The sequence below is a fragment of the Ischnura elegans genome, chromosome 1 (genome assembly GCF_921293095.1).
Source record: "Ischnura elegans chromosome 1, ioIscEleg1.1, whole genome shotgun sequence".
Taxonomy (NCBI): Eukaryota; Metazoa; Arthropoda; class Insecta; order Odonata; family Coenagrionidae; genus Ischnura; species Ischnura elegans.
Window position 1 is genome coordinate 131,410,449 of NC_060246.1, and position 12,244 is coordinate 131,422,692.

Below are 12,244 nucleotides of genomic sequence, written 5' to 3' on the forward strand. Positions count from 1 at the left end.
GGAATAAACATTAAAATATAGTAAAAGTTCACGGAAAAAATAAACTTTTTCTTAGAGGTATTTTTTTAGGTGTTGGTAACGCTGCAAAAGCGGTGAAGTTGGTCATAACTAGATGATTTTTTTTTACCAGTGTAATTACTGAGCTTTGTTACAGTATTAAAAACATTTTTATTGTAAAAACATATTAAGAATATTAAAATAATATAAAAATCATATAATTCAACATAAGCCCAGCTTGTGTTGAGTCGTCAACAAACACGTCACTACAGTGTTTGTAAACAAATCTCCAAGCAATTATTGACTATCGATAATGGCTGTGTTCCTGTGGAAGATTCGAGTTGGTTGATTACATTTCCTTGAATTGTTGCATATTCCGTTGAGATGAGCTCATCAACAAGGTGTTTCCGAATATAATTGATAATCACTAAAATTACAAATGGTTGAATGAGCAAGCAATTTTGATGGCTTTAGAACGGAGATGCAGATGACTTAAACTTCGTAATTCGGAATCAAATTGTTGGTACCCTGCATTTATTCAAATCTATTGACTGTGTATCAAAGTATCCGCGAATACTCAAATACCTCGAATACTAGAAAGTATTCGATATTGAAGATATAAATTTATACATCTATGTTATACAAATATTTCTTTAATATATAATCATTTAGTTTTATTTTAAATTGCTCCAACAAGGTCATTTTAAAACATTTTTAAAAATTTTCTGGCAGAAAGTTATATAACTTGATACCCTTATGAAACTGACCTTCATCACTCTGTGGTGTATTTGCTAAGATGCTTTGTTTTTAAATTTGCATGCTAGGTGGAAATAACTAAAACTTATGGAAGATATGACTGGATGGAAGATCTAAAGGTTCTTTTAAAGAAAGCAGGCTTAGGTGGTAAACCTGTGGTTTTTTTGTTTGCTGACTCACAAATAAAAGATGAGTCCTTCATAGAGGATATTAACATGATCCTAAACACAGGTGATGTTCCTAATCTTTTCCCTGCTGATGAAAAGGCAGATATCTTAGAGGGGATCCAAGATGTTGCTCGAGTGATGGTATGTATTTCATTGGCAACTATATAAAATTATAAATTTTAAAGTTATATGAAAAAAAGCATGTAGTGTGTCCTTCGAAATACATTAGATTCCGTTTAATGGGTCCACTGGTTATTTTAGGCAGCCGCTTACTTGGGTCAAATCTTGAAGAACAGAACCCAATAGATGAATATCCTAGAGTTTTCTCCACTTAATTGGGATAGCATGCCACTTTATTAGGCCATAAGTTGGCGACATTGACTCTATACTTGCGACAAAATTAAAAATCTTTCATATCAGAATTATGTTTTTTTAACATTCTCCTCCTTTTATTTAGTCTTATTTTTCACAAGGGTAACTGGAATTCTTGCCTCATTCTTAAAACTCTTGTTGTTAAACTATCTGTAAGAGGATTTGGTTTCTGTTTCTTGACTATGAGAACTCATTCAACATTATGTTGTATTGAAGAGGAGAGGACTCCTGTGGAGGTAGTTGGGCAATAGATGATAGGATGAACCTGGGATAATGAGAAAGAAGTGGTTACAGCCGTGGTGAGGGTTAATGAGTGGATACAGGCCAATTTATAGGGATAACTTGCCGATGTTGAGCAGAGGAGACTGGTCGAGATGAACAATGTTGCTTACTAAGAGATTTTTGGTTGCGACATCTTGCACAAAATTCAACTGACTCATGTGGTCTATCCTCTCTCCCCCTTTTTAGTATGCAATTGAGCTATCGCCATTAGAAGATTACTGTTTCTTTGTTCCTTTCTCTTTTTTCCATCCCCATTTCAGTAGTTGACGCAAGGCCAGGTTACACGATATATTAACACGTACGGGTTAATTTGTAAATGTATGAATGTAAGAATGAACGCCAAAATGCACCTTGTAACCACCCAACTTGTGTGAATGCGTGCACATAAAATAGAACCTATTCTAATTTGGTTCATGCATTCTTACATTTTCCGTTCCGGTCCACCAAAATCATTCGCGCAAACGTACATTAACTTGTGCGTGTTAATGTACCGTGTAACCAGTAAAGGCCTTAAGTAAACCTTGAATAAATGATAGTGCTGATTGTTTAGTGCCAAGAGTTCAATACCACTCTTTTTCTTGAGTAATATGCCGTGTAAGGGCCTTTTACTGGCTGAAAAATTGCTATGCTGAACAAAATTAAAGATTATCCCCAATCTAGTCATCCCCGTATGGCTGAAATAACTGGGGTTGCCGAAATTGACTCTTCCCTTGCTCCCTGTGTCTAGTATCCACAACTATGGCAAAGAAGATAAATTTCTCTCTTGCATTCCTTTGTATGAAGACAAAATTGGTGTTAAGTATTAATGCTGATGAATCCATCAGATTGAATGCCCTTCTTCTATTAAGTTGGCAAGCATTTATAGCGTTTAACCAGGAAAAATATTTTTCATGATTTTTAAGTTGATGTTGATGTTCAAATTTTTCCATTTATGTTCATGGGGTTGGATCAATATACTGTGTAAACCATTTGACATTTCAAGTATTTTTGATCTAGCGATTTCCCAAACATGTCATGCTCCTAAATATTATTTTAGTCTAGCTCTATAAATAAGAAAGACTAATCTCTGAATTATTATCACCCATGAAGCATTGTGTTATTTTATTCACCAAAATATATTTCCAGGGAAAGAAAATTGAAGCCACACCATTGGCTCTTTATAACTTTTTCATCGAAAGAGTTCGAGCCAACCTGCATGTTGTGCTGGCATTTTCTCCAATTGGAAATGCATTCAGGAATAGACTGCGAATGTTTCCATCTTTGATCAACTGTTGCACCATAGATTGGTAAATTTATTAGTCATTTCATTGGCTGTGGAGATTACATTAAGCTTTATTCTAATACCAACATATTTATTTGTCCATTAATACGGCCGGGTGATGGGAAATCTTGAGGTAACATTCCAAAAGAATCTTAGCATTATCATAGTTGATGAATTTTGATGCCATGTCAATACCATGCCTCATTTACTGCAGATTAACTATACCTTAAATTTCTATAAAATATGCATAGCTATTTTTGTTAAATTTTGTCGATTGGTAATGGTAAGGATACTGTTGAGCCTCACTTTTTTCCTCCAACCAGTGAAATTTTTGCCCTATTTTTCTTTTCCTCATGGTCCGAATGATCTATCCTCGAATTAATGGAATGAAATCCATCATTTTTATAGCATTCTTAATTTTTAACTGGAAAGTTCATTTTGCCCAATCTTAATTTTGCTCCATTACTCATTTTTGGCTTTTAACTTTTCACTATGGACCACCATCATGTTATTGGTTTTAATTTTAGGTTCACTGCTTGGCCTTTAGATGCTCTCGAAAGAGTAGCATATTTCTTTTTAAAGGATTTGGAAATAGCAGATGAAATGAGATCTAGTTGTGTTGAAATGTGCAAGCATTTTCACAGCAGTGTACTGGAGTTATCTGAAAAGTAAGTGAACCAATTAACATTTATTTGTTCTAAATTTTCAATATTTATGTTGTGAATGAAAATATTTTTATAGTGTGACTCATTTTTTACTATCAGGTTTTATCACGCTCTCAGGAGGCATAATTATGTTACACCGACATCATACATTGAACTGATTCTCACATTTTTGGACTTATATAAATCTAAAACCTTGGAAATAAACAAGCTTATCAGCAGGTATTCTGTGGGACTAGAGAAGCTTGATTTTGCATCTTCTCAGGTAATTTTCTCTGTCAGTCATCTAGTAATTAATTAGTGTAATGAGATTTTATGATGTTATAGGAAGTCACATAATTATTTCAGGAAGTGGTTGATTATACCAATGACCACTGACTCTTTGAATTAATTAACCATGATGTAAATTTTCAAATTCATTCAAGTTTTGTTTTATACTTCTATATTCAGCTTATTAAAACAACTTGTCTGTTTCCACACTCTTTTATTTTCACTGACCATGGTTTCGGCAACTTGTGCCATTATCTTTCCCTTGATATCCCTCCATCTTTACCTTGATAATGGCACAAGTTGCCGAAACCATGGTCGGTGAAAATAAAAGAGTGTGGAAACAGACAAGTTGTTTTAATAAGCTGAATATCAAAGATTCCCACCGTATCATGCCGGACACTGTATCTTCTATACTTGTATAATTTTTTTCATCATATGTACTTTTAAAATAAAATGTTAAATTTAGTTAGTACATAGATTTCTCTGAAAATTTTGGGCATGGTAGGGTGGTCACTCTCGTAAAAAAATTGGAAAGTCGTGGAATTCTATTTTGTCTTGAAAGTAGTGGAATGCCTGGGAAAATGACAAATGAGTCTGGAAAAATCCCCATTGTTGTTAAACAGAAAGGGTTCCTCATCCTCTCAAATTAAGATAAATTTTAACGTCCCCTGCATTCATGAAAGGGCTTTTAACATATTTTCACCCTCAGAGATTAAACCTAAAGGTTTGGTTGGATAAGTGGATGAGATTGGATGGTTCACCCCAAAGTAAGCCACAGGTATGTGAATAGCACACATTCAAGGGAGGGGTGCCAGTTCCTTTTCCAGATTCACGTTATACTGTGAGGATTTTTTTAGGGGTGTTCAAGGTTTTTACCCAGGATTTGAACTGAGGACCCTTCCATCTGCTGTCAAGGGCTCTACCCAATAAGTTTCCATGCTCCCTTCAACATATCTATTATTATTTTATTAACAATTTATTATGAATGAATGATTAATGATAGCCTTAAGAATTTGGATCTCTATCAATGAACATGGTGGACATTCATGAGTAATCTGCCCTTAGCAGTGAAAAAATCCTCCCAGACAGGATTTGAAGTATTTGATCCCTAAATTAGCTGCAAGGACTATAACATGGAGAAAGCCTGAGGGATTAATTTCACAGGATTGAGTAAAATTGTTACTGCATACTGTTCACGTGAGGGTAAGATTGTATGCAACAAATTATGTTGGCATGCCCACATTCCCATGTTGAATTATCTTTTTCAGTTTGCATAAGGCCTGTTTCTCTTAAACAAAACCTTTCCTTTCTGCCTTTCTTGCTAACCTAGCATCCTTCCATTTCATACAGTTTCATAACCTTCAGTTCATACTCCTTTTACACCCTTCTACCTCCTTGGAATGTAGGCTTTCGCAGCAAGATTCATTGATGTTGATGGCTTTCGGAGGCAGCTGTGTATTGCCCTTTGTCACGCAAGCTTTCGCGGCCATTACTGGTTGCATCATCAGGCAATGAATGCGATATTGGAAAAAGATTGTCAATTAATATACTCGTCAACCCTCCTCACTCCACCGTGGTAGTGGAGGGGGAGAGTGACGCTAATGTCAGAAGAACTCTCAGCCCTGTCCTTGAGCGGCAAGCGTACTATCCCCGGTTGTGGTGTGATGGGTAGGTGAATCATAGCTGAAACCATACTGGAAACATCGTCACCGTTGTTTCTTTCGGAAGATTCCCTTCCTCATCTGGCTGAGTTTGACACAGTCCAATCGGTTGAAATTTTGGGGGCATTTCTCAATTTCAATAGGGTAGTTTCCTTCATCAAAGAAGACAAAAGGCATTGATTGTGATTCGTTACCCACCATTTGTGTATTTATAATATACAAATTGTTTGGTTTTAGAAATCCCAGTTTAGACAAATGTTAATGGTCAATTTTAACCTCATTTGAAAAAGGCCAGATTGGCAGCCATGCGATGCCACTCCACATGACGTCACAGGGACCTAGATTCTATACGAGAACTGTGCTACCTGCTAGCAGCCTGCGTTGCAGCGGCACTCATATGCTTGTACCAAGGTGGCCTCACACAGTGGCAGCTGGAACCAGAATGACATTACATGGGCTTTTCCCAGAATTCATATTTAGTCGTCGCGTTTTCGTGTGCTTGAAAATTTTCACTTCATTTAATCGGGAAAAATACATATCGTCATTTACAAATCTAAAAGTGTGAAATACGTACTCCTGATACTAAGGACGCATGAGACGCAACTAAAAGTAGCACTACGGTTTGGGAGCATGAGATGTACCTCTGTACAGACTTTGGCCGCAATCCATGCAGCCGTATGGAAATGGGTAGCGGACAGACAAACAGACATCCCCTTTTATATTTAAAAAAGATTTAGCTTAGCCTGACATTACCATATCACTGAGGAATGCCACAAATTCCTCCTTCTCCAAAGCTAGGTTCACATTTTTATAGTTAGTATATATGCAACTAAGTCTGCAAATGTAAGTTTGCATCATTATTCACCTACTTAGGTGACATTGGGTGTTTATTTATTGCCAAGGCTAATAATCTTTTTATGGATAGTTACTTACAATATGCTTGTACTCCAACGTTAAATAAAATTAGTTTCATTTTATTATCATACATGCAATACTAAAACAAAAATTTGAGATTGTAATATAAGAGCAGGCATCTTTAGATTAGTTACCACAACTGACCCCCGTGCATGGCATACGATATATCGGACAGTCAGTTTTAATTGTTGATAAAAAAAACAAAATAGTATACCAAAACTTGAGGAAATAGGAAATTAAAACATCAACCTTTAGAACAAAAACGAGATAAAAGTTATCAATATACAGTGCAACCTCGATATAGCGATACCCCACGGTGCAATAATAAACACTCGCTATAGCGAATTGTCGCTTTACCGGAGGTGGAGCAAATAATAGCCAATATACCTGTTGCGAACAGATGTACAGGTACAGGAGTGGTGCGGTGACAGATAAACATCTATCCGATAAACGTAAGCATAAATGCAGACGAAAGGCGATGTTTTTTTGCATCACTAAATTTCCTTACTCAAATAACGACTAACTATTCAAACAATTAATAAGCGCCGCACTGAATGAAAATAATGCAAAGCATTGTTTCGTCAATCATTATATTTATCGAACGACAGTTGACCACATAAATTTGAGACTGAGCACTCCATTAACTTCATTTCTAACAGATCGCTAGCAATTAGAGGTTAAGGAGTCTTGATGAAAGTCTTCCGGAGGTGAAACCCTCGCTATGGCGAGAGTCAACACCGAAAGGGTCTCGTAAAAACGAATTTTTTAACACGCTTATTATAGGGTCAATTGACGGTGCATCGGCTATCTCTCGTAATAGCGGGGGTGTCGCTATAGCCCGTACTCGCTTTAACGAGGTTCCACTGTATTGAGGAAAATACTTCAATAAAAGATAATTTACTTACCCCGTGTAAGTGACTTAAAATTTTGTCAATGCCATATCTCACATAAATGCTTCTCAAGTCAATAAATTCAAGAAGGCAACTAAAATATTAGGGGAACAGTGAAGACAGACATCCATTTGCACTTTATATACTATCACACTGCAACGCATGTCAACTGGAGCCCAGAAAAAAATTAAATACAACATTGTCAACAAAGCAAGCAACTATTTTCTAATTATATCACATGTTTCTCATTACCAGTATTGCATCAAGGGTTGATTTACCTCTCCTGAAACCTAACTTTTTAACATCCCAAAGTAATCTTTTGCCCTCGCCTCCAATTGTCTGCTCAATTTTCTCCTCATATGATATTATGCTGATAGACGTAGAATCTATGCATTCTTTGCCCTTCCCTTTATTTGCTATGGAAGTCATAACTAAGCAAAATTCTCTTCATTAATCATGTGGGTGAGTTTGGAAAACCTTCTCCACTTGACATTTCCAGTTCAGAAGATTAGGTGTAAAGATATCGATCCCCACTACTTTTCTTGCCTCCATATCTGGAAGGGCCCTACTTCAGTTTCAGAATCCCTGATCTGAGGCCATTACTGGATGGCACTTACAGAAATGCCTGTTGCAATGTGCTTATGTTACGCATTTATGGCTGAGATTTGCTTGTGGTGGTCAAAGAGTTATTATTTATAGAATAGCATTGTGGATATATATGCTTAGTATTTTAAACACCTCTTCATTTGGAATATCGATTTTTCAGGGATAATGTTTTTATGGGCCTAATGAGCTAGAATACTACCTGCTACTTTTGCCACTGTGATAAAAAAGTTCCATTGAATAACTTAATGTCTTTCTCATTCTGTGGTACCATTGATTAAGTTTAATTCTGTCATTGTTATTAGGGAATGTATTTTGGCTTTTGAAATTCACTTGTCCTCTTGAAATTTGCAAAAGTTTTTATTTGACACAAGTTATCTTGTTAGAACCATTCCCTTGTAGGTTTAATTATTCAACTTTTCTTGTTCCAATTGTGACAGCATTGTTTTTTCAGGTTTCAGTAATGCAAGATGAGTTGACTGCACTACATCCACAATTGGTAGATACTTCAGAACAGACTGAGAAGCTGATGATAAAAATTGAGCAAGATACTGTGGTCGTGGAGGCTAAAAAGGAGGTGATCTGAATTAAAAATTTGAATAGGATCACATTCAGAATTTTTAAATAATTTTTATCATGCAAAATATGTACATACTCTTTCTTCCTTTTGAGCTTAGGTTCATTATTGGTTTCAAATAAGGATGAGTTGGTTCTTAAAATTTTTTGGTTCTCGGTACAGGTCTGGTTCTCCTCCATTGTTTCTCAGTTCTCGATACTCGGTTGCGAGGTTGAACTCTTATCATTTGAATTAATGACTACTTTAGAAGTAAATGGTAAAATTTCGACTTAGAAATCAATGAAAATAATTTCACTTAAGATGTAAATTTGCAGGAAAGCTCTGTAAAAAAACTTTGATCGTATCCATAATTTTATTTTCCAAGCAAAAAAGTTTAAATAAAACGTTGTTAAAGAATGCATGATCAACCAATATGTCACATTACATCAGGCAGCCACTGGTTCTTTCTCCAGTTTTTGATTTAAAAAATTCAACATTTTGCCCTGTATGGGTCTAATCTCTTCTTTTTTTGGCAGAAATATTGTCTGCAGCACCTAACAGGCATTCACTGAAAACAGTAGTGGTCGGTGTTGATTTTTAAGGGCTGTATTAATGAATCAATAGTGAAACCCCCCAACTTCTGTCGACATCATTCATTAATTTGTTGTAGCTTGTGAGTCAGTTCAAAATATATTCTGTATTCTGCGATGTAGCTTAAATTGTTACTTTAATTGACAACTTATTCGCATGCTTCACCGTCACAATTCTTATAATGTGTGGTTTTTTGCCCATCGCTGGGCCGGATTGAAATGGGCACCGTGCCATCAACGGCGTGATTCAACTCATTTGAAGACATTCATAGAGACCAATGGTTAGTTGAAATAATGGTGCCATGCCATAGACGGCGGCAGGCAAAAAACCAGCTCGTTTGAAAGAGGCTGTGGCTATGGAAATGTTACAATGTTGGCGAGAATGACAAACTGACGAACCTTTAAATGCACATTTTAGCCAGCTACTCTCAAAAGAAAAAAATGTGGATGCCATGCAATCAGAATATAATATGCTTTTTAAATTTTTTTCTTCACTTTTTGGCCTTGACGCTGCAGACCATTTCAGCTTTGGGCACCAAATTCAAATCCTCGCCACCGTTCCGAGCCTATTCCAAAGTACTAACTTTATGCGACCGATCAGTTCTCGATACCGTTTCCACAGGCCAAGAACCGGGAGAACCAAGAACCAGATACCAGAACCGACCCATCTCTAGTTTCAAATACTGACGGCATTAATATTTTTGGTAGGAACTTCGCTTATCATTTAACTCAATGTGTACATATTTTTACTTTTCATGACAGTTCATTAATTTCTGATCTGTCATTCACTATTTGTGAAGTAAAAGTATGTAAGTGTGCATTTTTTGTCTTCAGTGTATCAAAAGACATGAATTTTTCCCAAAATCATTAATGTGATTTTTGCTGCAGTTAACCGTTTCCTTCCTAATCCATCTGAAACCATTCACGGGGTATTCATTGCTGTACAAAATATTCAAATTCCCTCTTTTACCTGTACATATTACAGCCATTTTCATTGTGATGTGATGTATGTAAGAATTGTATTCATCATTTTGTGAATTTTTTTAATTTTTTACCATTGAAATTTATAATTTTTCCATTGATTATGAAATTATAATGTTTTACCATGATGGGATCTTCCTGATTGTGTTCCTTCAAGGCTATATTAGAATTAACTATGTACATCGTTCAGCAGTAAATTGCAGCGGTTGTATCTCGTGCCTACATTTTTCCTCTCCCATTCGCCTCTCTTGAACTAAACTCATTCATTTATACAAGATACTGCCTCCATGCACTTCTCACGGGACTAGAGGCTACTCTTAGTTTGACTCAAAAACCCTTCCTAATAATCTCCCTGGGCAAAACAACTCGACCCAAAAGAATCTCGGGGATCGGGTTGGTGTGGTGGCTAGAGTGTTGGCTTCCCACCCGGTGGGACCGGGTTCAAATCCCGGCGGTGGCTGAGAATTTTCAGAGATTGCCCGATCCCTGCTTGAGTATTGTGTGGAGGACATTTCAAGTGCAACACTCCGTCCGTCGGATGGGACGTTAAGCCGTGGTCCCCTTGGCGCCTTTCGTTAAGAGCAGGCTAATGCCGACACGGGGTTTCTCTCCATCCGTTCTTGCCTACCCTTCCCTCATGGCGCAAATGACCTCAGCTGTCGGTCGCCTCCTCCAAATACCATACCATACCAAAAGAATCTCTCCAAGAAGGCTATTCGGGGTGCTGCTTGACCTTGTTTGGGTTTTTTGACCCTTTAATGCTGATGACAAATATCACAGGGCTTAACTCTGAGAGCAGTTTTGAAAAGATAACTAATAAGCTGAGAAAAATCATTTCCAGTGAAAGCATATTTCAATAGCGCATAGAAGAGTTGTTTAGGACAGTAGTTAAGGTCAGCCTGACCAATGGCTTGTTTCATGTGGGTTTGGCAGGTGTGCAAATTAGGGCATTTTAATCTCTGGTGGAAAACACTTTTAAAAACTGAGTATCTTAGCACTATATAACAAGACTTAATTGTTTGTACCTAGATTGTTGGGGCTGATGAGGCTTTGGCCAATGAAGCTGCTGCAGCAGCACAAGCTATTAAGGATGATTGTGAAAGTGATTTGGCTGAGGCAATTCCTGCACTAGATGCTGCATTAGTGGCTCTCAATACTCTGAAGCCGGCAGACATCACTGTTGTTAAGTCAATGAAGAATCCACCTACAGGAGTGAAACTTGTGAGTGCCCAAACATACTTTGAGCCGTATGTCATTAACATACTTAGTGGGTATTCAATCAGAACCATAAATTCAATGATACATTCTTTCTGACTGTTCATTAAATTACTATTGAAATTAAGTAACTTTCTTATTGTGTAAATCTTATTTATTCTTTTACAGGTTATGGAAGCCATTTGTGTTATGAAAGGCATAAAGCCTGAAAGAAAACCAGATCCCCAGGGGTCTGGGAAAATGGTTGAAGACTTTTGGGGACCTTCATTGAAGTTGTTAGGTGATTTAAAGTTTTTGGATAGTTTGAAAACTTATAATAAGGACAACATACCCCCTGGTATAATGAAGAGGATACGAGAGCGGTAATATTGCGAAAACATAATTATTAGTGAATGCTAATTGAATAAAACTTATGAAATGGTGTATATGTGGTTTGGTTATTTAATCATCTGTTTCTATCAATTTTAAAGGTTTATCCCTGATCGAGATTTTCGTCCAGAAAAAATCAAAACGATTTCTAATGCATGTGAGGGCTTATGCAAATGGGTTTTGGCAATGGAGGTGTATGATAGAGTGATAAAAATTGTTGCACCTAAGCAGGCTAAATTCAAAGAAGCTGAGGCTGAACTTGCTGCACAAATGGCAACCCTTGATGAGAAAAGAGCTCAGCTACAAAAGGTGAAGTATTTCCCTCATAATAGATAATTTTTTCAACACCATTAGGAGCAAAAATTATTGTTAAGCTGTAATCTCCCATGTACGTTGACAGGCTCACCGTCACTTCAGAACCTGATGACTTAAATCTAGAGTGGAACGAAAAAATCTTATGGGAGGAAATTTTTTGCATTGAAAATAAATTGTGGAAGTGATAAAAATTAAGACCTAGAAAATTTGGAACTTATTGAACTGCTATAGACCCTTCTATCATTACCTCTAATGGGGAAGTAAAGTTGAAAATTGAAAAACGAAGCATGATGTACTGGTTTTTCCTTACAGATCTTGCAGAGTTTCAGTTTGTTAGGGTGAAAATTTGGTCCTTTTGTTGTATTTGTGACCGTTAAGCCAA

The 12,244-nt window shown here is 36.7% G+C and overlaps 1 protein-coding gene across 1 annotated transcript in view; it reads left to right on the forward strand.

Moving 5' to 3' along the window:
* LOC124169976 (dynein axonemal heavy chain 3) overlaps positions 1 to 12,244 on the forward strand; it is a 227,678-nt gene that overhangs the window by 159,729 nt on the left and 55,705 nt on the right. The window contains exons 40-47 of the mRNA XM_046548676.1: positions 822 to 1,061; positions 2,700 to 2,860; positions 3,363 to 3,503; positions 3,600 to 3,762; positions 8,291 to 8,413; positions 10,993 to 11,184; positions 11,347 to 11,540; positions 11,649 to 11,856. Coding sequence (XP_046404632.1) covers positions 822 to 1,061; positions 2,700 to 2,860; positions 3,363 to 3,503; positions 3,600 to 3,762; positions 8,291 to 8,413; positions 10,993 to 11,184; positions 11,347 to 11,540; positions 11,649 to 11,856 — 1,422 coding nt within the window. The remainder of the gene's footprint in view (positions 1 to 821; positions 1,062 to 2,699; positions 2,861 to 3,362; positions 3,504 to 3,599; positions 3,763 to 8,290; positions 8,414 to 10,992; positions 11,185 to 11,346; positions 11,541 to 11,648; positions 11,857 to 12,244) is intronic.